This window comes from Myiozetetes cayanensis, unplaced genomic scaffold (assembly GCF_022539395.1).
Source record: "Myiozetetes cayanensis isolate MyiCay16 unplaced genomic scaffold, myiCay2020 scf7, whole genome shotgun sequence".
Lineage (NCBI taxonomy): Eukaryota > Metazoa > Chordata > Aves > Passeriformes > Tyrannidae > Myiozetetes > Myiozetetes cayanensis.
The window spans coordinates 19,530,635-19,556,637 of NW_026087964.1; the positions used below are offsets into that span (position 1 = coordinate 19,530,635).

Genomic DNA, 26,003 nt, shown 5'->3' on the forward strand with positions numbered 1-26,003 from the left:
TAAATGTACCCAAAAATGGTTTCTGCAGTTCTCTAGTTTTTACAGTTTGCCAGTTACCGCAGGAACATTTGTCCCCACTCAGACACTTACAAACTGGTTGCATTTTAAATTTTTTTTTAGAAGTTTTGGGTTTTTTTTAAATCCTTAAGTTTCCTTTCATTTTCAACAAGGTGAAAGACTGTTAGAAACTTAGTTTGAGAATATTATTACAAAGACAAATGAAGGACAAAGTTTAATGAAAACTTATGCGGAAAAATACTGCTATATACAAATATATATATTTGTAAATAAGCAAAGATAAGAAATACTATTGCCACAGTGAACAGATGCCACTTATTAAATACTTGTTCAAATGTAATTAAAATGTTTTGTAAGGAGTTCTTGGTACTGTTCATGTTGGTTTTAATAGGTCTTCTCATGGCAAACTCTCATAAGACTGAGGGTAAACTAGTGTCCTGGTATTTAAACACACACAGGCCTGTCAGGTTCTTGTCAGTCTTACACAGTATAATGTAACAGCTGAAACAGGCTCAGTTAATGAGTTAAAACAGGATAGTATAACAAATGCCAGTCCTTGTGTTTTTGTAGACTGTATTTTGCAAAGTGATATTTATAAATAAATGTAATGATTGGATTTGGTTACTAAAACTACTAATACATAATAACAGTAGTGGTGGTAGATGCTGGGTATAACAGGGTTACAACAGGGATGTGTCTAACAGGGTTCTATTTGATATTTTAAGGAATGGAAATGATACAACGTCAGTGTATCAAACATTTAAGTATTCCTGTCTGGCTGCCCAGCATTAAAATGCAATCATGAACTGTGATCATTGTCTGGTTTTTCATGGGGTGCTGTAAGGATTGGTGCTTATGACTGCTATCTCACAGGTTTATCAGTGATCAGTCAGTTGACTGCTGGGAGCTTTCTCAGATGATAATGATTTCTGGAGTGTTATTTATTGAAAAAGTCTGGTTGGTTACAACCAACCTTACTTGGCAAACTGTACCCAAGGAAATAACTCCATGTTAGTAGCCAAATTCAAAGACATCCACATATGAACAAGAAAGTTGTCAAGTTACCTCCTTTTTTTCTTTTTTCCTTTTTTTTTTTCAAATGTGAAGGTGTCTTAGCAAGCATTGACTTCAACTGTCATGAAGGTCAGAATAGCTCAGCTGAGTTCCTTCTGAGATAATAATAGGATTGAAATAGGCTGGTGTGATCCACATATGCCTGCCCACGAAACAGACACAGGGTAGAAAGAATGTGCATTTTTAAGTTTAGTTAGTCATTGGATGTTTAGCCAGGGTCATAAAACAGCTTTTAAATCAGGACTAACTTTTTTCCAAGCAATGAAAAAATTGCAATCACGTTTGTTGGACATGAAATAGTAAGGCCCACTGCAGAGAGGGGGAACTCACTAGATAGGTCAATGTAGATGGTAAGTTTGTCTCTTCTGACCAGCATGTTCCTTCTGATGTTAAGCTGTTAATTATTTGTGTTACTGACAGTTTGTTTTCAATAGGGTTCCAGCACCTACATAACTATTTCTTTTCTTTTCAGAACTCTTCTGTCCTTTAATCAAAGGAACCGTCCAGATAATGTCATTCCATGGAACTGAAACATTGGTGAATTAGTTCAGGTTTCCTAAGGAGTGGTAAAATGGAGCCAATAACATTCAAAGTTAAAAAGTGTCAAACACCTAGTGATTTCTCAGCCAGTTTCAGTCTCCAGCTCGTTGGTTCTCTCCCAGTGCATTCCCTAACCACCATGTCAATGCTGCCGTGGATTGTGGCAGAGATCCGGATGCTCAGTGCAAAGTCTTCCAAAGAAGAACCTGGTGTCACCCAAGTCCGACTTCACGTTTCACCAACGAGTTTGCGATGTGAACCAGACACAGGGGAAATCCAGCAGTGGGATCCTTTGATTTGTTCAAGTTTGTTTGAATACAAGCCACAGCATGTCCACAAACTGATTCACAATAGCCATGATCCAAGCTACTTTGCTTGTCTGATAAAGGATGAAGCAGCAAAACAGCAAAGTATCTGCTATGTATTTAAAGCCGATGATCAGACAAAAGTAAGTAAAGAAAAAATCCAAACTGAAGCAAGCATTCCTGGAGTTGCTTTTGTGGTGTTTGAATCCTATCACTACATTATAAGACCTTAAGGTTGTACTTACAATTAGAGTCTGGATCTCACTTACCAACAATGTCACTTTACCTAATGTTAATGGTTCAGTTGAATTTGAACTGCTCAATATGTGAAGTGAAAGATATGTACATTTCCTACAGGATTGGGGCCTAAATTTCATCCAGCTTAAAAGATACTTTAGTTTGGGATATGGACTGAAATCTTGGCACTCAAGTCAGTGAGAGTTTTTCTGTTGATGTCATTAGGGCTAGAATTTCACTCTTGAGTCACTGTGAACTTTATCTAATCCTGCACTCAGACCTCTCAAATTTCTGTTTCCCTGAGTTGAGACCTATGTGACTGGGAAACAGAGATACCTCCTTTCTCAGAAAGAGAAGGGAGTAGGGTGGAACCTCCGTGTGTGGCGTATCTCCAACCACAGGACACTGTGGAAACCTCTTCCTGGTTCTGTAGTCCACAAAGCCTGGCAGATGGCATTGGACAACAGGAGAAAGGCACAGTCTCTGTGACTTTGTGACATGCAGGCTTGCTGCTGCGTGGTGTGAGACAGGAGATGGGTGTGCATGTCTCGCACTGGGTGAGATTTGGCTGTCTGCATTTCATAAGAACCAATTGTGTCCTTGATGAAAAGGTGGAAGCATTAAAATTGTCAATCCCTTCTGTTAGTAATGTGGCACAATAACACCTGTGAATGAGTAAAATGACAAGGATTTGACACAAGTCTGTTGTGATACACGGAGACAAAATGGTGATGTATCCTTCGCCTCTTGAGTGTTGACTCTAGTTACAATGCTGGAAAACAGCATGTTTGCTTGAGTCATAGGAGATGTCCTACTAAAACACCCTGAAGGTATTATGTGAATATACACCACACATGGGATTTATGCCAACCTGCCCAACAGCAAAACACTATACAGTTCCAAATCCATGGTCTCAAGCTTAGAGCTCAAAACATATGGAAACAGCTTTAGTTAAATCCCCCCAGATAAAACAGCAGTTCCAGTAAATTAGAAGGCAAATACATCGTAAATCACAAACATTCAAGTGAGAAATCCTGTCAAGTTAAATGTAGAATACCAAGTGTATGTATGTAGGAACAGAAATAAGGAATAGATGTTTCAAAACTTGGCAATGAATTGCAGCTGGTATTCAAGTAGCATTTTGCAGTTGCTTGTGCACTTATTTTCACTTCTGATTTTTCAGGATTATGGTGAGTACACTGCATGATCATTTCCAGTACATTTTCTTCTGCATTTTCTTTTGCAACAAAGGATTCGAGTACTTTTTCTTCATGTTTGATCAAATTCCTGGACACGTTTGAATTGAATGAGAACAAAATAAGTCTCTAGTTGAATTTGCAGCTGTCTCTACATGTTTTTGGAGACAACAGTCAGAATTTTTGGATGCCTGTTTTAGCTTCACACAACTATCTGTCCTTTCAAAAACTACCCTCCACCTGGTCTCTTAACTTGCCTTGATTACAAGGGTTGTCTTGACTTTTTTGCAGGCTAGGTAGACATCTAATCAGCATTTGTGGACCTATGTTTTAACTAAAGGATAATGGAAATGCCAAGTGTTCTTACCTTCTAAAGTGAAGCCCTACTTCCTTTGCTTAAATTCAATGTCATTTCCATGTTTTAAGTAAGTCCCTTATGCTTTATAGGGTGCTGTTACTCTGCCCTGAATACTGTCATATAATGCCTTTTAGCTAATTGATGTTTGTGTATTTATCAGGAGGAGTGAAATGTTACCTGTTTTGCAGGAACCCAACTTGAAAGCATGGGAGTGTACTATATACTTTATTACAAATTGAAAGAGCTGTTTGTTAAAAGCCAGTGAGTTGGCATGAAGAATTTAGCATTATGTTACTGCAGCTTATGTTCAACTTTAGAAGAAACAAATTTTTAGAATTGGGCTTTTGCAGCCTGTGTGACTCCTGTGTTGATGCTCTTGTTTCTGAGGACTCTTTTTTTACTATTTGCTTCAGCTCTGTAAAAGAGACACAGCAGTACAGATAGGTTTAGTCTCAGAATTTGCATGTTCATGACAACTCTTTACCCACCAATGTTAGACATCTGGATTATCGTGAAAATTGCACTTCATCTATTTTTATTTGAAGAAAACCCAACAAACATCTGAATACCAATTACAATAACATTGTAAATTGGAAGAGCCACAATTCTTTGTATCTGCATATACAAATCTGTAGCAGGGCTATACTGGGCAAAGAGATCTCAGAGTAAGTAAGGTCTGACTAAGTATTTGAAGCAGAAGGTACTTTGTGACTTTGCAAATAAGTTCTGAGTATATCCTCCTCTTAGAATAAGTAGAATAAAAGAGGGCAGAAGTATGTTTGCGGGAGAAATAGAGCTGGAAGGTTAGTATGTTAAGCCAGAAGTAGATGAGTAGAAGACTAAATAGTGCAGGCCTTTGAAAAGGAGGACAAGCAGCTTGATTGTCATGCAGACAGAGGAATAGCACTGGAGGTGGTAGAAAGTACAGAAAGCCAGAAATGGTTGGGCTTTTAGCATCAGCATTGCAGGTAGACTGCAGCCCATTAACGGTAGTTGGACTCCTTTATAGGTACAAATTGAGCAAGAACATGCATCTGGTTCGTGAGGGGTTATTTTACTGTTTAACTGAAAGAATTTTGTTCATGGGAGATGATTTTTTTTCTGGGTAATACTTAGCTCAGTTCTAGAGTTGATGGAGGTGTGGGAATGCATGCAGTTCTTTTCTTGAATTGCTGATTTCATTGCTGCTGCATTAACAACATATCCAGTTTAGAGAAGAAATCAGTAGACAGGTAATTAATAACAAGTGATGTCAGGATTCTTTGCAAGGAATTCTTTGTTCTGCTCCTCTTTAGCAGTGAAAGAAAAGGCAGTGCTCCGTTATGGGTTTCTCTCTGTAGAATCTTCTGTAATTATTTCCATTGTATTGTCATGGCAATGTATGGCACACTTTCCTTGATGTGCAGCAGTAAGTAAGGAAGGATGAGATGACATTACTGGAAAACAAGCATGTGAAAATAGAGATCATTCAACTCAGTGCTAAAAGGGTGGGTTTACCCTGCCTAGGGAAAGCTTTTCTATGGATTAGGATCTCCTTTCTAAGCAGATTTGTCAGACATGGGATCTGGAGCCTTCCTTCCTTCTTCATGTGTAACCTCAGTAAGTTTCTATTAGGTACAGATAGTGGTATTTCTAATCCCTTCTCCCTCATTCTTTGAAGGTTCTGATGGGGCCTCATGATTGAGTAATTTCTGTCTGAGGGTTGGGCTGAAGTATTAATGCATATTCTTTGCAGGTGCTTAGAAATGGAGCAGGATTCAATTATATTGCCTGAGGAAGCTTCTGAAGGCTACTCATAGGTCATGGGGCTTATATATACCATGATGAGTAATGGTGGTGGAAGCTGAGGAAAAATTAACTCTCCACTGAATGTGCTTGCAGGATAGTACCTTCACCATAGGAATGCAGCCTCGTGGAACACCTTGGCAAGAGTGTTTGGGTACTGCAGGAGTGTGATGACTTAAATGAAAACATACATGCTACCAGCCTCCATATTCCCCAGTGCCCTCGGATCTGACATTTGTGATGCTATTGACATCACTGTTGTTATTGACAACTATATACTTCAAAAATTACTGGCATTTTAGTCTTACTTGGGAAGTGGTAGTTCTAAACTGGATCTGTAGGTGAGGTGTGCCATTTCGTTCCTGAGCTCATTCTCCCCAGACACAGCACTGCTTTCCTTCTGTAGGGTGCCTTGCTTTAGCATATGGTTCACTCCAAGAAATGAAAAAGATAAATAATGAGAAGTGAATGGCATACTGTCACATGGTATCCCCCTCCAGCAGATGAAAAGTAGCCAAGACATTACAGAGGAAGAGTAATTTCTGTTCTTATTTTCAGTTTGGCAGAGTAATTCCAGACGTCATTATGTTAGTTTTTCTTTGGTGTATGGAATGATTTGTTTTACTTAGGTATGTTTTTTTTTACTTGATGTATGTTTTGGCTGGTAAACAGAGCACTGGTCACTAGTTTATCTGATTAATGCCCTGAGCTAGTTTAGATTTAAGCTAAGGTTGTACTGTCCTTTATTATAATTTTATATTTATTGTAAATAAAGAATAACAGTCCTAAATTTAATGGGTTTACAGAAGTCTGAGGCAAAGAGGACATTCAGTACCTCAGCCTTTTCCATGTCCTGTGCTCCATTCAGCAGCAGGCCCACATTTTCCCTAGTCTGTATTTTGTCACCTACATAGCTATAAAAACCTTTTTTGTTGCCTTTGACATCCCTTACTAGATTCAATGCCAGGTAGACTTTGGCTTTCCTAACCCTGTCTTTGTGTGCTCAGACAGTGTCTTCATCTCAGGTTACCTGTCTCTACTTCCACCTTCTGCATTCTCCCTTTTTGTGTTTGAGTTTTGTTAAGAGCTGCTTGTTCATCCACATGGGCATTTTTTTCTTGGTCATTTGGATGGACTGCTCTTGAGCTTGAATGAGGTGATCTTTGAATAACAACTGATTTTCTTGGATCCCCTTGCCTCCAGGGCCTTATTTGGTGGTGCTGTTTCAAGTTCATCCCTGAAGAGGCCAAAATATGATCTTCTCAAGCCCAGGGTTGCGATCTTGCTTTTTGCCCTGCTTCTCAGGATCCTGAACTCTACCATCTCCTGGTCACTGCAGCCAAGGCTGTGCTTGACCCTGACAAGCTCTTCCATGTTGATAGGTATGAGGCCCAGCAGAGCACCTCATTGATCACCTCCTCTGTAATTTGGGTCAGCTGGTTGTTATTGAGGCTCCCTGAGAACTTGCTGGATTGACTATGCCCTGCTGTGTTTTTCCTCCAGCAGATATTTCAGTGGTTGAATTCCCCCATCAGAATCAGGGTCTGCTAATGGGAGGCTACTTTGAGCTGTCTGTAGAGTGCCTCATCCACCTGTTCTTTGTGGTCAGGGGGTAAAATAAACTCCTGTATGCATAGTAGAAGTTAGCAGACAGCGCTGTCACTTTTTTTTCTCAGAAGGCTTGAAATTTTCCCCTTTTTTATTCTGCGATATGAACTGGAGGTTTAAGGGATTTGAGGGAAAGCCTAGAAACTTGAGCTGCTGTCTTGTAAAGGAAAAATATTTCCTTGACATTATCAATTACCAATGCAAAACTAGAATATGAAGAAATGTAAAAAGTTCAGTTCAGATTTTTAAAGGGTTACATTTCATTGGGTGTTGTTGCTTGTGTGGGCTTTGTTTTTTTTTCTGCCAAGAGACTGTACACAAGTTGTCATAACAGCCTGTAATGTATACTTGTGTTTACCAAAGCAGTTAATGCTATAATGGCAAAACACTAGGTAGAACTGTTGTTTTCTGCTCAGAGAAAAAAGGCATTAAAAAAGGATCATAGCTGCACAAGATATGCACAAGTCTGTGTGGTGCTTCTGAGTCTTCTCTGTGTAGTCATCAGTCAGGGACAGCGTTTGGCCCAGGCAGCTGCAGGAATGTGAGCATGAGAACTGCAGTGCCCTGTGGTTGCAGCAGACTGGGACACCTGCTCGAGACCTGAGCCTGCTGATTGACTTTGCTTGTGCTAAATCTACCCCACAGCAGACACAGATAAACCCCATCTCTTTACACTGAGGCACTTTCTGAAATGTAGCACTTGCCCTGTTGTTGAGCTGTTTGGTTACAGCAGCGATGGTTTTTTTGCCCACCAATTGCTTTAACAGTTACTATGCTTTTAAACAACCTTCACCTACTTTCATGAGTTAAAATAGCTTATGCACTTAAGTAGATCATGCTGTATTACCTGGAATGCAGCACTCTGTTACATGTTGTTTATGATCTGATTATGTGCTGAAGAAGCTGGTTTCAGATAATCAACACTTAGCTCTCTGTGAGGCTGCACAGAGCTGATCTTGTGAGTGAACTTCACATTATTTATCTATAAAAGGAATGGCAGAGGCCCAGTGAACTCCAAAGCAGTTGTTGTGAGGCTTAGCTTCATGACTGACGATTCTTACACAACTAGTTTTTACTTTAGACTCTAAGATATGGCCTCACTAAGTATCTCCTTTTTAATACCACCATTTCCCTTTCTTAAAAGAAGTCAGGGAAGATAATTTTAAATATAGAGGTGACCTTTTTCTACTGTATTTTACTACTTGATGAGTCTAGGGAGATTAAAACATAGTTCTTCTTTTGCAAAAGCATAAAACATTGAAACAAAATTAAGTAATTGGGCTAATGTCAGTGCAACTGAGAGCTTAATTTGGTGTTTTCTGCCTCCTGTTCTTGTGCACCTTTGGTTTTTTTGATTGAATCTATGTAATTGTAAACTGCTAACACTGCTTTTTGTTTTAGGAACCTCCTGTCTCTCAAATGCTAACTGAAGAAATTAATGTAAAAATGGAAAGAAAAAAATCCAATAGAACAAATGAAAAACCAAATACATATTTGTGCACATACACAGGTTTACAAAGTAGGTCAAAGTTTAGCTGTGTAAATATTAATAGACTGTCCCATATAATGCAAACAACCAGCTGTGCTTTGGATACTCTCGCAATTAATCAAGCTTTATGGGCATCTTGAGCCTTGAGCATGTGTGATGACACCAGCTCTATCCTGGGATCTCTTCAAAGGATTTATGTATGTGAGATCTTTTTCTCAGGGTACTGTAGTGACCCTATCCCTAGCAGCATTATTCCAAGGATTTATGGGGCTCTTGCCAAACCCTAGAGTGACTTTGTGACATCCTGCATCACCTAAGTGCTCCTGTGTTCACCCTCCTTTTTTAAGAAATATTGTGTGATTTCCATCAACTGTGTGGGTGATTTCCACATGAAGTAATTTCTGTAATACCAGTGCTGTTTCATGACTTAAAGTCATAGATCATGTCTGATCAAGGAAGATAAAATTAATCATAGGGCTTATAAAAAAAGTTACCTAATCCCACTCTTACAGCAGCAACATAAAAATTATATTTTCTTTTCTTTCTATGACTTCAGCAGTATAATAATCTTTATCAGATGATGTTATTTGTTTTCAGCTTAAATAATACTGAAAGTAGCTGTGTGTTACTTGTGATGTCACGTGCCCTTTATTTTAGGGTCAGAGTTCATGGCAAGGTTATTTATTGTTCCTTTTCTTTTTCTGCTGGGGACTGTTAGAGAAATACAAAACAGTGGAACTTAGGCTAAAACATAATTAGTGGATTTGTGTTGACTTCTCATCTGACTACTAACCATTACTTTTGTCTCACAAGGTCTGATGCTTGTGGCCTATGATGTCCAGCACAGATAACTGGAGCTGCGAATATCTAAGTATCTTCCAAAGTTGTGGTAGAGTTTTCTTCAAAAACCTACTGATCACATAGAGAAGAGCTTCTTTACGTATCTCCAAAGAGAAGCTCATTCTTAACATCTTAGCCTAGTCTGAGGCAGCTTTTGGTGGCCTTGTACTCTCTGCTTGCTGATTTGCACATTCACACCTTTTCCCCTATCCTTTACGCTGGTATCATTCAGTGAGATGTTTCAGATCACTTTAAACATTCCCAAGGAATTTATCAGAAAAGTGATAAAGTTTCAATGAAATCAGCATCCTAACACTATCTCGGTTTCATGTGCACCTTCGTGAGAGTCAGGGGGAAGCAAGGCCATGCCATCTAGAAGAGAGGGAAGGCTGGGCCTTGAATCCCTGGTTCATTCAGTCTTAAACTACAGTGGGGTTTTAGTTCAAGTTTAATATCTGATGATATATGAGGAGATCTAGTAGCTGTCCTCTGTCAAAAGAGGCAGTTCTGTTATTGTTTTCTCTTGTGATCCATCCCTTAGTGTATATGTGTTTTCCCTTGTGCTGGCATTGATGTTTGTCTAGCTCTGTGTTGAACTGCCTTAGAGCCTAAGGTAAATTAATTTCATTCTGCTCCAAAACCAACTTGATGCACCTTGATAGATCACCTTAAATTTTTAAATGTTTTAAATGTTTTGTCAAATTTCAAGCTGACGTGAATTTTGAAACTAAAGTGAACATAAAGTAATTTGGGGCAAATTTTTCCTGGTGTTTTCATGGATAGCGGAAGTAGAGCGCACCAGGAATATTTCAAAGGAATTGGGCTGTGCAGCAGGAAACCTGATGTTCTTTCTTTATATAATGACATAGATCTCAAAAGTAGGACTATGAGGATGGAGGAGCACAGGGAGACTTTCAGGCTTCCTTGACTTCTGTACACAGAACCACCTAGACAAAGAGTCATCAACTTTGAAATCTGTCCTGCTAGAATTATGCGAGAAGAAATTAAGGGTGCAGTAGCCTTGCTCTGAAAAGACATAAATAGAATGGAAACAATCTGTGTGCTAGTAAATATCTTCTTACGGTCTTGTGTCTGCTGCTGTTATGATCATGGGAATGGAAGGCTTTTAGTGCATTTCTGTTATTTGCACCTAATTATCATAAAATTGCTAGTGAGCCTGCCCCTGAGGGGTTGGATGTGTTGTGAAATGCTGTCATGTGACAATTTCTCAGTTTTTGTGGCTTCAACCTCACTATGGCACTAACTTTCTGGTACTCATCCTGTGCTTTATTTATTTCATTTTTGCAGCTGGAATAATTTCTTTCTGCTCTGCTGAGCAATACCCTCACCAAGAAATAAGGTAACCTTCTGTAACCAGCTTCTTAAACTGTTGCAGAGTTTGGAGGTGCTGTGTTCTTCAAATTTGATTGAAAAACTCAAAGGTAACTTATTGTGAAAGATGAATGTGAAAATTTGAGAACTTGGTGAATCCACACAGTTCTCAAAGTACAGTGTGGGCCTTCAACTGAGAGAATATGTTTATCCATACATTACCCAAGCACTAATATTATATTCCTCAGCTTCACAAGTTGTAACAAATACAGAATAGGTAACAGCAAAGTTATTCAGCTCACCTTACTGTAGTGTAGTAAAGGCTGGATGTGGCACTGAGTGCCGTGATCTAGTAATCACCGTGGGGCTGGATCAAGGGTTGGACCTGATGATCTCGGAGGTCTCTTCCAACCCAGTTAATTCTATGATTCTGAAATCTGACCTCTGCAAACATGTTGGGTCCCCTCATCGCCTTCCAGCCTGGTCAGTCCTACAACTTCAAACAAAGGCACAGCCAGCAGAGAGTCCTGGGTAAATAAAACAAAAAAACAAAGCAAAACAAAAGAATTGTGCCCGTGGAAAAATTTCGAGTGAGAAACAGGATGAGTGCAGAAACCCAGTTGCATATATGGAATTAAGAGTTCAGAAAATACTATTTTATTTATAGCAACATTAAATATAAGCTGAATGCACAATACTATAAAGAAAAATAATTAATGATAAAGGAACTCCAATGTATTTTTGGGAGCCACTGCTGTGGCTTGCTGAAGTTAATTTAAGACTAGAGGACATTTGGAAATTTGAATGCCTTACTGATCTCCAAAGACAAGTTAGAAAGTCTAATCTAGATTCAATATATTATTTATTTTTGTTTAATTAATTAACGCTCCTAAGTAATATGAAGTATGCACGGTTGTGATTTTTTAAATTAATTTTGTGGATACACGGTGCAATGATAATTGTATGCAATTTAAAGCCTGAAAGCACATATTAGAGAGGAAAACAAAGAAACCAAACCCAAAACCCTGCTTTGAAAAAGAACAGTTTTTATTAAAAAATCAGTCTTACCTAATAAAGTGCTAGCATCTGTGGCTCACAGTACAATAGCATGCTGAGGACAGTGTAATTAAGTTAGTGAATGTGGGAAGATAGCTTTTGTCAAATACAATAATAAACAAAGGTTGTATGTATCACATAGTTTAGTACAATCTCTGCAGACAGACTCAAGAACAGTTCTGGCACAAATCAGGTTGTAGGACTGGGTCCTACATCAGCCATCTTTCCTCAAGACTCATAAAACCAAAACCTTTCTGTTTTCTGTGCTTTGCAAGTTTATTTTGAAAGCTTGGGCTCACTTGGAACTACTTAAACATGGACATTCTTGTTCAGGCAGTTGTATTTTCTGCTTTTCAGATTCTAAAATGGCCCTAAAGGACAAATGCAAGCCATCCATGTTAAAATCTGAAGATGCCAATTCAAAAATTATGATACTGAGAAAATCACGTTCCTGAAATAGCTCCTTATTTTTCCATGCAGTCAGCTTTTCATTTAAAACTTTGCCTGCCCTGGGCTGACATTTATGCTGTGCCCCCAAGGTCATCAGATGGGGGCTCTTTGACTGTAGTGGAGCAGAAAACCAAAGCAGAAGAGGTATATATAACCACTGTATTTACTTTAGCAGCACAATCTCCTATCCTGTTATATGTCAAAGTGAATAATGATAGAAAATCACTGTCGTAAAATCAGTGCTTTCCCTTGCCTGGTGCAGGCACAGTTGTTCTGTATTTCTGTTTTTTTTACCCTCTCTGTGGACATCAAGTTATGGGAAGGGCTGTGGGAAATATTTTCCTAAAGAATTATTTGTGTGACTGGACAAATACAGGCTTAAATGGATATGTGTGTCTGCCCTAAAGGTTGGTCATCAAGGATCTGATACAAGGATTGAGTGGATAATGCCAGTTTATACTTGGTTTGTCCTTTGGTATGAAATTGCTAGTTGATGTGGACTTCTTTCTTTCCCACCCTCCCCCCACTTTTCCCAGAGTGACAGTAATTGAGATCTATTGCTGGTCATAAAAACAGCCTCACTGCTGGTAATTACTTATGTATTGGGTTAAGTTTGATCCTTCTGCATAACTGATTGAATGCTTTTCATTTGCAAGCTTCTTGTTTCAACCTTTAAAAGAATCTCACAACACTAACTTCACACATGCAAAATGTGCTTAAAAAATGGTATTCTTTGTAATCCTGACGTAATTGTGGCTTGTTGAGTTGCTTTGTTGCTTATATGCTGTGCTAATAATCATAATGTAAAGAACTTGCACAGAAAGAGAGACTAAAAGTTAAATTTTATAACTCTTAATTTGATATTTCTGGAGGCCACATTCAGCACGAAGGTGTAAAATAGAGCTTGCAGCTAATATCTGCTAGTATATTTTACATCTAAATCTGTGGCTAACTGAAATGGAGACTGTTTCTTTGAGAGCCTAGAAAGCAAATTGTACATAAATCTTATTTCTGAGTCTTTGAAGCTGAAAATGTATATGCCCTTTAAATTACAGAATATGCTGAGTTGAAAGGGACCCACAAGGATCCCTTTGATCAGCTAGGTGGGTTACCTTGTCATAAGAGGAAATCAGGCTGGATAAGCAGGACTTTCCTCTCATGAAGCCGTGCTGGCTGTGACCAATGACTGTGTTGTCCTTCAGGTGTTTTTCAATACTTCACAGAATAATCTTCTCTATAACTTTACCAGATACTGAAGTGAGACTGACAGGCCTATAGTTTCCTGGGTCCTCCTTCTTGCCCTTCTGGAAAATCAGAACAACACTTGTCAGCTTCCAGTCAGCTGGGACTTCTCCAGATTCCCAAGACCACTCAAAAATCATCAAGACAGGTTTTGCATTGGCATCATCCAACTCTTTGAGAATTCTGGAATGAATCCCATCAGGCCCCATAGATTGCAGAGATCCAGCTGGAGCAGCAGATCCCACACAATTCAGGGTTTACTGAGAGTTGATAATTCTGGGAGTCATGGTCCTCCAGCTCAGGGCACTGAGAACCCCTTGGTCCATCATCTGTGTTGAAGACAGAGACAAAGAAAGTGTTCAGCACCTCTGCCTTATCTCTGTCCCCATTTGTGAGGTGACCATCCTCATCCTATAGTGGGCCAATGATATTTCTATACTTCTGTTGCCATTAATATATATATGAAAAAAACTCTTTTTATTGTCTCCCACATTTCTGGCCAACTTCAACTCAAGCTGAATTTTCTCCCTACAGCAGCAAGAAGAATCTCTGTATTCTTCCTGTGCTGTAGATACTGTAGATACTTCTTGGTTAGCACCTAAAATACCTAATACATTATTCTGCTTGTTTTTATCCTCAGATTTTTTTCAATGACACTTACGTTGTTCACATAGGGAAAATTAGTTTCCAATACCTGTAATGCATTCATTTAGAAAGCTTTTCAATAAAACAGAACCACTTTTAAAACCAGACAACAAACAAAATTAGAATACATTAACACTCAAGATTGTTAACATAGTTGATTAAAAATGCAAATAGAAGTATGACATATGTCTATGAAGCAATAGTGAACTAAAGTCTGGAGAAGAACAAAGTACCACTCATGACTTTTGATTCTCTGCAAACTGTGAAAACCTAATGTGCATCTCCAAGTACTAATAGCTTTGGTCCCTACAGAGTTCTCTAATTGAAGCTGAGTTCAGGCAACATTTCTAGTTGTGTTGTGGTGTTAGGGCCACCTTAGTTTTACCTGCAGTCCAGCAGCAATGAGATACTGTAATTTTCCTGATATAAGTGCATATTTCAAAATGACATAATAATGGGCAGTGATATGCTGGAATGAGGCACTCTGATTCCCCAAGCAGAACTTGGGATTTAGGAGAGGAAACAGTTGTTTCTGCAGAGTTCTCTGCAGTATTTCTGCTTCTGTGGAACACTGCGCAGTAACATTCCTGCCAATAACATTTTCGTACTTAGTCAGACCCTTAGGAAGTTTTTCTAATTGCAGGAGGCAAACTTCATTGTTCTTAAAAGGGATTAGTCCCCAGAGTGCCTAACTCCTTTTGTCCCCCCCTTCCCTTCACAAGTTTGCAGATTCACAGGGGTTTAAGATGAGGTGTTTAAGTGCCACTTAGTGGCTGTCCAGAGCAAATGTAAGGTACTGTAAACAGTTTCCATCTCTCCACAGCTCTCCCTCAGCAGGAGAATTCCTCACCGTATCATGGAGATACTGAAGGGTTAATCTAAAACTGGTTTAAATCAATTAAAAGATCCTGGTGGACTTTCCATAAGAATTTCAGTTCTGTCCTTCCTATTTTACTTTTTTTTCCAAACTGTCCTATTGAAGTTCTGTTTGGGTTCTTCTAGTGGCTTTGGGATTTGGGGGGGGGAGGGGGAATTTGGATTTTTTCCAATATTTTTGTAATAAGTGCCTGTAAAAGTATTGAACAAGTTGGTATTTTGCTATGCAGTACAAGAAGCACCAGTAAGTAAAGTCTGTAGAAGTGTTTCTGGAGTTTATTCTTAGGTATTGAAATTTGCAAAACAAGACATGCTTAAGTGGGGTTAGCGTTTGACATCAGTCCACGTTCTGGGATGTTTCGGTTCCCCTCAGTAGAGTATCTGACAGATGCGAAAACGTGAGTTTTCTCAGTCATGTTGTGAGCTTGCCATATACGTGTATGTGGGTAAGGACAAAAGTTTCTCTTTAGAAACTTGTGGGGCTTACAGATATTGTTTACATGTATGTTACTAACTCCATGCTGAACTAGATACATCCAGGGGTAACAAACCTCAGAGTGCATGCATTGCATGAATGCAGGCTTCCTCTTTATTGGGAGGACGTTGTCAGTGGATATTCTGCAGGGAGTTTGTGTACTGCAGAAGGCATGCTTCAAGTTTTCCTTTAAAATCAAATTGTTTTTTTTATCTTCTATTTCAGTTTTTGTGTTTAATAGACTGTCCGTGTGCCAGCTGGGATTGGAAGAGTCAGAAAAGTTCCCAGGAATCTCAAACAAACAAAACACAGATTTCTGATTACATTTCTTATCAAAGTTACAGAACACAGACTATCAAGGTCTTGGGATAAATCCCTTCACACAGGTTGAGACTATGCACTTCCAACAAGCCATAGAAAAACTACATATGTGACAAATTTTCCTTAGCCAGATAACCCTCAGTGACCTAACTTTTACACATATACACTTGCACAGGCATGTCAGCCTGTTGTGGAAGTCTTGATGCCAGCTTGAGACATCAGCTGAATTAGACTTCCATTGTCATTGTCTTAACTGGAGTTGTGAGAGAAGTCAAAGCATATGTATGGGGATGACTTTGTGAATCTACAATGAGAGAATGTAATAGTTGATTGTTATTTTTTTAAGCTCTTGCTGTTTGGCTGTATATTACAGAAAAAAAATGGGAAAATTAATTAAAGCTGGCCTACATTCTACTCATTAATTATAACTGAAACCAATGCGACACTTGAGAATTTAATACATCCTGGATTAAAAATCCTGTTTAAATTTAATATCTTTATCAATGGTCTGGATGAGGGGATAGAGTCTACCATTAGCAAATTTGCAGATAACACCAAGCTGGGGGGAGTGTTGATCTGCTGGAAGGCAGGAGGGCTCTGCAGAGGGACCTGGACAGGCTGGACAGATGGGCTGATTCCAACAGGATGGGTTTCAACAAGGCCAAGTGCCGGGTCTTGCACTTTGGCCACAACAACCCCTGCAGCGCTCCAGGCTGGGCTCAGAGTGGCTGGAGAGCAGCCAGGCAGAAAGGGACCTGGGGGTGCTGATCGACAGGAAGCTGAACATGAGCCAGCAGTGTGCCCAGGTGGCCAAGAAGGCCAATGGCATCCTGGCCTGGATCAGGAACAGTGTGGCCAGCAGGAGCAGGGAAGTGATCATCCTCTGGCACTGGTGAGGCTGCACCTTGAGTATTGTGTTCCATTCTGGGCCCCCTCATTTGAGGAAGACATCTGAGGTGCTGGAGCATGTCCAGAGAAAGGCAACAGAGCTGGTGAATGGTCTAGAGCACAAGTCCTGTGAGAGCGGCTGAGGGAGCTGGGATTGTTTATAGACCAGAAAAAAGGGATTCAGAGGAGACCTTGTCACTCTCTACAACTGCGAGGTTGTGGCAAGGTGGAGGCTGGTCTCTTCTCCCAGGTAACAAGTGACAGGATGAGAGGAAATGGCCTCAATTGCACCGGGGGAGGTTTAGATTGGATAGTGGAAAAAAATTCTTCACTGAAAGGGTTGTCAGGCATTGGAAGAGGCTGTCTAGGGAACTGGTGAAATCACCATCCCTGGAAGCATTCAAAAAATATGTGCATATGACACTTGGGGACATGGTTTGGTGGTGAATGTGGCAGTTGGACTTGATGATCGGAGAGGTTTTCTTCAACTAGCTGATTCTGTGATTCTAAAAGACCTACTCAGCTGACTTCTAAGGCTCACGTGTTCTTCAGGGTCCTTGTGCTTGTGAACTCATTTAAATATGTGAGCTCGGACTCACAAGTTGCAGCAGTATCTGAACTTGCCAGATCAGTTCAGTAAGAGTTCACATGTCCAGCCTGTCCATCCAGCTGTGTGCAGGTTTCTACTGGAATGCCAGAGTTCCGTCTTGGTAACAAGAATACCCTGGAGGGAGGAAATGACAGAACTGACCCCATGACTATTTTGTTGTAACTTTATTTTTGTATTTATGTATTTCAGTAGCTTACCTCATGTCAAATAGTATTTTGGGCTTTATTCCTGAAAATATGCATGCATTTCCAAATTTTACCTAGTCCATGAGTCTTACATGAAATGACGCAGCTATCTAGCATTCTTTGTGATAAGACATGGTTAACAGAACCTGTGGTGAGGGACTGCATTTGTTCTGCGTGGATCTGTGTTTGTGGATAGCTGACTCAGCATGTGAGGGCTTCCATTGTTCTGGCAGAGGAGCGGAAGCACAGTCAGCACATGTGGCTGAAATGTGCACTGGTGACTTACAGGAGTATATCCTGAGCCCTTTGAAGCAATGCAGCTTTATCAAAACCACAAAAGAGCCATAAGGAGAAATCCTGCTGCTGTATTGTAAAAGCCTCGTGTTGTGTGTTATATTTCACAGATGTTTTTCAGTGTGTTTTTAGGAGTCGAAACAGAATTGGCTTAAAACAACTAAATGTGGAATGTTGTTTGTAATGAAACCTGGAGCTGCAAACTTCTGAATGGAAAGCCAAGTGAATCGTGGGGAAAGTGCTTTTTTCAGATTGGTAGAGGTAGTGTTTGAATCTTGGTTTTAAAGATGGTTTATTGCCCTTTTGTGGCTTTTGTTGTAATTGAAAGACTGTATGACTTAGTCAAAAATATAGAAAATCACAAGAGCAAAAGAGCCCTCATCATTGGCAAAGATGTGCTCAATGGGTTAATAAGCCCTGAGAAGAAATGGAAAGGGAGACATAAGAAACAGTAAATTAAAAGTGTGTGCAAGAGAACATTGCTGATAAAGCTTTCTGCTTTCAAGACAGTTGAGAAAAAATGTAATCAGCAGAACAACACAGATAAAAATCCCAGATAATGTAATAAAAAGGCAGATTTATATGCACCATACAAAGTTACTGTACATGCAAATTATTATATTAGTAGGTTCTAGTGGTATTCTGAATTTCACATTACACAGAAAATACCTAGGGAAGGACTGTGCTGCAGCTTGCAATCGAATGGAAGGCTGGTGATGAGAAGTGATGGTCAAGGTCCGGGTGGGCAGTGCAGAGTGCACTTCTTAATCGACTGCGAGGGGCTGCTGCAGTTCTCAGCAGGCTGCTGCAGTTTTCCTGCTGGGGTTTTGTCCGAGAGCACCAGAGCAGGGAGTCTTATGATATGAGGGCAACGTTACGTAAATTGAAATTTCTTCAGCTTGATTCTGGAAAAGAACAGGATAGTATGGTATTTGTTTCCTCTTTTTGTTATCTATGTTTAAAATGCATATGGATATAGTACCAACTTGGCTGTGATTTTAGTGGGGGCAGGATTGGATCCTTCTCAAATGAATAGCTTTTACACACAGATGCTCCTCGTATGTGAATTGCAATGTAGTTCCATTGACAGTAGGTAAGTTCTGGACCCTACACTTGCTGAGAGATAAACCTGGATAGTTTTTATTTTTAAGGTTTTTCCAGCAAAACCAAGAATATATTGGGTTGGGGATGGAATGGTTAACAAAGTTTTATTTCAGCTATTGAGGTTTTTTCAGTTTACTAAAATGGGTGTTCCTTTACAGTATGTGAACCACATAAAAGTCCATTAGAATCTGTGTACTGTCTATGGAGATAGTGGCTGAATTAAATTATGAGAAATCAATGCTGTTAGAAATAGATTTATTAAGTTATTAAGTAAATTGTGGAGAACTGAGAAGACTGGCTACTTTTCTTGGCTCTCCATACTGTGGAACTCAATATACTTTCCTAGTCTCCTACTATTGCAACTGAAGTACACAAAAGAATATGCTTAGGGCAGTGGGACTATTTTTGTGTTTATAGTTAAATATGTGAACAAAGAGCTAGGCTATAACTCTGTAACATTAAGCATACAAGATTGCTTATTTTATATTACTCATTACTAGAGTGTTCTAAAGGTCCAAAGTGAGTATGGACATCTTAACTAATGTGAAGTCCTGTTTAACGGAAATAGGTAATCATAGTATACATGTCTCCCATAGCACATGGGGAATTGATAAATTTATAATTATGTTTTGATTTTAACCAGTCAAATGTGAGTGTCATGTTCTGCTCATACTCTGGTTTTCCTCAACATTTCCTAGACTTTTTTTACTACATAACTTTTCTATTATTGGAAGTAGAAGTGTATTTAATTTTTTTCCCCAATGTGAGGTAGTGCTTCTCCACAAAGGAAATAAGACCTGTATTGAAATGAAGTGTCTTTCTTCCCATCTAACTTGAGTTAATCATATAAGCTTCAAGTATAACCTTTAATTAATTGCATTTTGAAAATGATTCTTAAACTTTAAGAAGTTGGGGTTTTTTTCCTCCTGAGACCTGTCAGTGCTTGCCATAAGGAAACAATGGGAGGCTGGCGGAAAACAGTGCAAAGTCCTTCCAGGGCCAGGTATCTACTGGCAGGGGACATTAATGGCTGTTTGATTCTCATATCTTTTGCATTCCAGTGTCAGGGGATTTTTAAAATAAGCAGTCTTGCATCATTAATATTTTATAGTTTATCCAGTTGTGTCAGGGTGTGTGTGCAGGTGTGTGTCATCCCAGCGTCTGCTGCTCTCTCCCCAGAGCTGCCTCAGCAGTCTGGAAAGCTCAGCTAAGTTATCCCTCAGGTGGGTGACACTGAGAAGACCAAAAACTGCTGCCCTGCAGGGAGGAAAAACAGGAGGCTTCCAGCTGCTTCAGCTACAGTCAAGACCTAGCTGATGATCTCAAGGGTTCAAACTTTGTGTTTGTCACTGCACACTGGGAGCATCCCCATTAGTTCTGAGCTTTGTGATCTGCTTCTGCAGTCTTCTAGTTTGCTCTGCCTGTGCTCCACTCTTCCTGCTCTGGTTTCACAGCTGCCAGAAAACCCTCATCACAAAACAGAATAAATGCATGGAACCTCTGATGTCTCTGTGTGGCAATTCCCCACTATGCTCTGAGTTTCCCTCATTGCTCATTTGCCACGTTGTCCTTGTGGGTTTTTTGCATCCAACTATTCAGATCAAAGTGATCTCTTCACAAGTCTGCCTGGACTTATCTGCAAATTCAGGCTGTGGTTTTTTGCTCATTTATAGAGATCTGATCATTTGATCACAATTAGACCACTCAGCAGTGCACATTTGATCTTAGTCAAATGCAAACATAGGATTATGCTTGAGTGGAATTAGTCAGAACCCATAGTAAAGTTTCTGGCATCTTTAGGCTTCATTTTCCTGCCTGTGGGAAGACAAAAAATACAGAATCCAGCATAAAGCTTTCCAATCCAAAGTGTGCTCATCAATGTTTTTGGAATGCATCATGTTTGTTGGTCAGGTACCGTACATCTAGAAGTGTCCTCTTTTCAGCTTCTCTTTCTGTAGCCTCCTTGAAGGTAGAGCTGCTTTCCTCTGGGTCTAGATTCTCTGTAATGCTCAGCCTCACACAAAGAGAGGTCCTTTTCAGGATGATAGTGAAGACCTTGTTGTGTACAGAGAGGAAAGAGATAAATGAAACTTTTTACTATGAACGTGGACGGAGGGGATAATTCATGAGAAGAGTAACTGCCAAAATGTGTTTAAATATAATTCAGAGGGAAAAGCTTTAAATGGGAATGGGATTTGCTTTGAAACCATCACCAGAGTTAACACAAAAGCAATAGGAGAGGTCAGGTTTCAAGTAATACAGTTGTGGCTATACCTTTAATGCAAATTCTTCTGAGACACCATTCAGTGGTGACATACTATGAAGACTCACAAAAATACAGCCATTAAATATAAAGAAAGCTGAAATCAGAGGAGAGTGAGTCAGAAATATTCCTCTTTTGAGTTAAAACTACACCCTCCTTTCTTCTTAATATTTCCTTCTGTCTCATATCTTTTCTTATCTCCAAATAAAAGATTTTTTTTAATGGAGAGATCTTTGTTGGAGGAAAAATAATTGGGGTATTTGTGTATGTGTAAATTTATTAGGATATCTGTAAAGTGGAAAGGTCAACTTTCTGATGATGTAAGCTTTAAGTTGTGGCTTTGAAGTATTTTACTTGCTACTATTTAAAAACAGCCACAGATATCGTGCTAATACTTTCCATGATAACATGGAACAGTTCATAGGAATGAGGGTTTTGTTTTGATTTTTAAAAGATCGTACACTTAGATAAGATGGTATCAAGGGCTACTTATTCTTTATGCAGTACAGATGTTATTCCCTGTCCTTGAATTTTTCCATTTACTCAGAATGGATCTCTAGTATTTTCGGAGAGATAGTTATCTACACAAGCCAAACTTAAAATACTTCCCCTCAGAGAAAGGGGAAGAAATAATTATTGAGAAATAATATTGTTCACACTCAGTGTTAGGAAAATGCAACTCTAATGCTGCCACCAAATAGTGGATATTCTGTATAACAATAAGCAGCACATAATGAGGAGCATTCTGTCTTGCTCTTGCCCTCAGTTGCTTTATGAAATAAAAGCAGACCAAGTTCTGTACTTCACATTTTAATAATTCCAGTGTTCTTGTAAGATTCTGAGTTTAAAGTCCTGAGAACAGATGTCATTTATTCATGTATGTGCTCTGAACATCATGAACAGTAGCAGCAGTGATGATTTCTCCCTCTATCATGCCAATAAGCCTTTAGAGACCACTACCATGATGGGTGTTGGTCATATTTATTGGGCTTATGTCTAAGAACATCTGTGCAATCAAAATGTCCATGGCCACTATCATAATGACAGAGAAAGCCATTGGCAATCCTTGTGAATTGTCTCTACTTTTATCTGTAGAACTATAAGAAAATTAAAGTCTATTCTCCTTTTATGAAAACCTGAAATGTATTTGTTACAGTTTTAATTTCAGAAACTGTAGCTTAGGTACCATCTGAGAAGAACTGCTTTTTTGTTGCCCCCTCAGCTCTCTACAGCTCTTTACAGACACAGAGCCAGCACTAGGACACTCACCAGTGCAGCATTAGGAGGTGATAGAGCCAGCCCTCTGGCAGCTCACTGTCTTGTTTGCTTTGTATGAACTAAACCCAGGATCATGCAGTCTGTGGCAGTGGCCAAATCTGCCCCTTTTTTGCCTCAGTGAGCTGCAAGATTGGTTCTCCTTCTCCCCATCCCATGTGCGTGGAGTTGCTCTTTTCCTCCTGTTTTCCTTTAATAACATAGACTAGTGGAGCAGTGTCAGCTCTAAACCCAGAGATGATTCCCCTGGCTGTAAGTGTGCAAGTATATCCAGGGCAGTCTCCCAACAGAGTAGCTGTCTTGATGAGTGTCTTTGGGCAAAGAAAAGAGCTGAATTTGGCACTTAAACATCTAACGTTGAGTGGTCTAATTTTACTGGAAGAACTGCAGAACAGATTCTATGCTTTTCTGTAACGATTTTGCAAATCTAGTTCTTCATGTTGTTTCTGTGAGAGGGTGGAAAATAAAGGGCTTTTTGTTTTGGGCCCAGTGGATTATTTCCTGTGAAATCCAAGCCTTTTTTTCTTTCCTAGTTCTGTGCCCTTCCTCCAAACTGAAGAAAATTAGTTGTTTCAGGCAGCCCTATAGCCACTGAGTAGGGGAGTGTGTTCACAGGCAGCTCAGCCGGAGCAACGACGGGAACGAGTACCTTTCCTGGCTGGGTGGCAAGGAACATCTCTTGACCTGCCGGAAACATGCGTCTGCCATATGGGTGTTTTAATTCTCCTCTACGGCAGTCTGATTTCTGGAAGTAGAGTTGCTAGTGTGTGATGTCAAATGCCATTAGCTAACACGAATGGCGAGCCTGACTGGAGGAGTAACATTTCACAGAGGTTTCAGATGATTTTTTTTTTTTTTTTTTTGCGCGCGATCCTTTAATGTTAGGCATGACTTGCATGCCAGGATGTTCCCAGAAAGTGTTACTTACGAATCCTGTCGTCAGCGCCGAATTACGTGGACGGGCATCGCGGCGCGGCCGCGGGCGATTGTCTGCGTTCCCGGGCGCGCTGCCGGAGGGCGAGCCCGCTCCCTTCCCGAGCCCTCTCGCTTCCCGAGCCCTCTCACTTCCCGCCCGGCGGGAATGGGCTCTCGGGCGGGGGCGGAGCGCGGTGGGGGCGGGACGCGGCCCCGGCCCTTCCCTTCCTTTCCATTCCCTTCCCGCCCCGCGGCTCAGCCGGCGCCGCCACGGGCATCGTCCCCGGCGCGGCGAGCTCGCAGTCCCGCCGGCTGGGGCTCGGCCGTGGCCGCGGGGGAAGCTCTGGGAGGCCGGGCGGGCTGGCTCCCCTCCCGGCGCATGAGGAGCGGCCGGAGCCGGGGATCGCCGGAGCCCGTAGGATGTCACCATTGTTCAGCTGGGTGGCCAAGGTAGGCGGCGCGACGCCCGCAGCCCTCCGCTCTCGGGAAGTAAAGTCCAGCCTTAGAGTTTGCCGATGTGTAATTTCAAGGCAAGTCAGTGATCTCTGGGAAGGGAGCAGAGCCCTGCTGTATTGCTCAGGCAGGGAAAAGGAGGAGCACTCAAAGTGAACAGCTAAGTCAGGCTGCTATCAGTCGTGGCTTGGGTTGAGGGGTTTAAAGCGAAGCTGCGGGTCTGCAAAAGGGGAGAGCTGTAATTAAAACTTCACAGAAGGCCTGTTGAAGTCTAGCGCTACTTGTGTACTCTGGAGAATGTGCAACAGCACTCCCATTGTTTGTTTTGGACTTTTTTCCTGGTTTTTGTCATACTCTGAATTTATGAAGAAGAGTAAGTAAGCTTTTAGTGGGAGACTTAATTGTATGACCACGCGTGTGTCGTGCCGGTTTCTGTGTATCTGGGGCTTCAGTAAGGTTTTCCAATGTAACTGTGAAACTATGTATGGATGCAAAGCAGTAGAGATGGTTGAAGAAATCTAGAATATAGTTTTGAGCTGATGTTTAAAAAAAATTTCCAAAGTAACAGTCATTCTAAATTTTAAATGAGTTGTAAATTATATTCTGTCTTGAGGCACAATTGAAAGCGTAGAGGAAGACAAGTGCGTGAAACAGCTTGTTGACAGGCAAGAATTGGGGAAAAATACTTAATCATAACAATACTAGACAAACCACATAAGTCCTGGTTCTCCCATTTTGTCAGGTGTAAATGGTCCCTTGCTTAGTTATTTCTACATCCCTGTTCCTGACTATTTACCAGGTGAAATACCTACCCTGGGAAGATAGTAAGAGGGAGTGCTTTATATGTGACTGTATTGCCTGTCTTCAGATTCTCAAATAGAAAGACTTACTCTATTCTGCCTTGAAAGGCGTCTGCTTAGACACACCCTGAAAAATTGAACTGTATCCTTTCCTCTTTCCACTTGTCTTTTTTTTTCTCTGTAGAGCTGTCAGGTGGAACACTTGTTAAAGTAGTTGCTTCTCTTGTCGTCACTCTGGCTCTGTCTTGTGCATGACATAAGGCCTGATTTGACACATTATCTGAGGGAACGATACCAGCTGATTTCCCTGCTGACTCTTATAAATGTGCCAGTCTCCTATACAGGTGGCTGCTGTCAAAAGATGAGTGATGCCATTGAGTACATACTTCAAGGATGCTACCAAGGGATGGCCTGTTTCCCCCCCTCATTGTTCTCTTTTCAAGTGGACAAAGCAACTGGTCAGAGAGGAGTTAGTCTTGGAGGAGGTCAGAACTTGTAGCACATGGAGTTGGCTGCATTTTTAGGGAAACAGAAGCTGCTGAAGAAACATACTTCTGACTGCTTTCTGGTCTTTCAGATCTAATTATTTCAATGCTCGTTCCTCACCAGTGTTTAGTTTTATTCTTTTAATGGCTGTTAGTTGTCAGCACTAATTTGGGAGGGAAAGCAAAAGCAGTGTGTTTAGAAATATAAAATGAGGTTTGTTAACAGAGAAAGCTTTCCTGGCTGCCAAAATCTGATCAGTAAAAATGTAAGAACTACTGCTGTGGGCTTTCAACACAAATGTAAGCCTTTCCACTTTTAATAAGATGGTGGCCCATTCTAAAATGGGGAATGACTGTGGGTTGAGGGGGGGGGGAGGGAATCTGGCACCCTAGAAACAAAGCTGCCTCCTTGCATCTATTACTTAAAAATGAGTAACCCCTTAAGTAATATGGGTGTTTAGTCTCACCATGCAAGTCCCCAGGCCTGCAGATAGTTACATGTGAAGTAATTGACTCCCATATGCTATAAAATTGGTCCCTAGTGTTTGTATAAACATTACCTTTTAATATGTCTTTATTACAGGTTTTTACAGGCAGTTTTCCCCAGCTTGTCTCCTACCTACACAGAGGCTCCTTGGAGATGAGTTTTGCAGGGTCATGTTCTGGACTGGAGGACAAAGCCCCGCTTGAGTATTACATGGGTTGGTGTTGCCCCCACTGGCCATATGGATGCTGGCTAAACCACTGAATGATGACTGTAGATAATGAATTCTGAAGTACCAACTTGTTTTAGTCGCCTAAAATTATTTAAATAAAAAAGAATAGTTATACCTGTTTTTCCTGCACAGTGTGATACAAAGTCAGACAACTGACTTAAGGGAAAT

The 26,003-nt window shown here is 40.4% G+C and overlaps 1 protein-coding gene and 1 long non-coding RNA gene across 9 annotated transcripts in view; one reads left to right on the forward strand and one right to left on the reverse strand.

Moving 5' to 3' along the window:
- The window catches only part of TBC1D1 (TBC1 domain family member 1), a 99,135-nt gene that overhangs the window by 6,299 nt on the left and 66,833 nt on the right, over nucleotides 1–26,003 (forward strand). For 6 of the 7 annotated variants that reach the window (XM_050338237.1, XM_050338236.1, XM_050338239.1 and 3 more), the window contains one exon: nucleotides 1,565–2,080. In XM_050338237.1, coding sequence (XP_050194194.1) covers nucleotides 1,664–2,080 — 417 coding nt within the window. In that variant the 5' untranslated portion in view covers nucleotides 1,565–1,663. Of the gene's footprint in view, nucleotides 1–1,564; nucleotides 2,081–23,636; nucleotides 23,832–26,003 lie in introns of those variants that run through there. The other variant, XM_050338243.1, reaches the window with a different exon arrangement.
- On the reverse strand, nucleotides 2,043–23,512 carry LOC126651862 (uncharacterized). Of its 2 annotated transcripts, XR_007631802.1 has the most exons (6): nucleotides 23,395–23,512; nucleotides 20,849–20,983; nucleotides 18,494–18,729; nucleotides 13,401–13,859; nucleotides 11,085–11,309; nucleotides 2,043–5,164 (listed from the first exon to the last, which is right to left on the reverse strand). It is a non-coding gene; the product is annotated as an uncharacterized LOC126651862 (long non-coding RNA). The 2 variants fall into 2 exon arrangements; XR_007631803.1 differs by lacking the exon at nucleotides 20,849–20,983 and having other exon boundaries at nucleotides 23,395–23,507.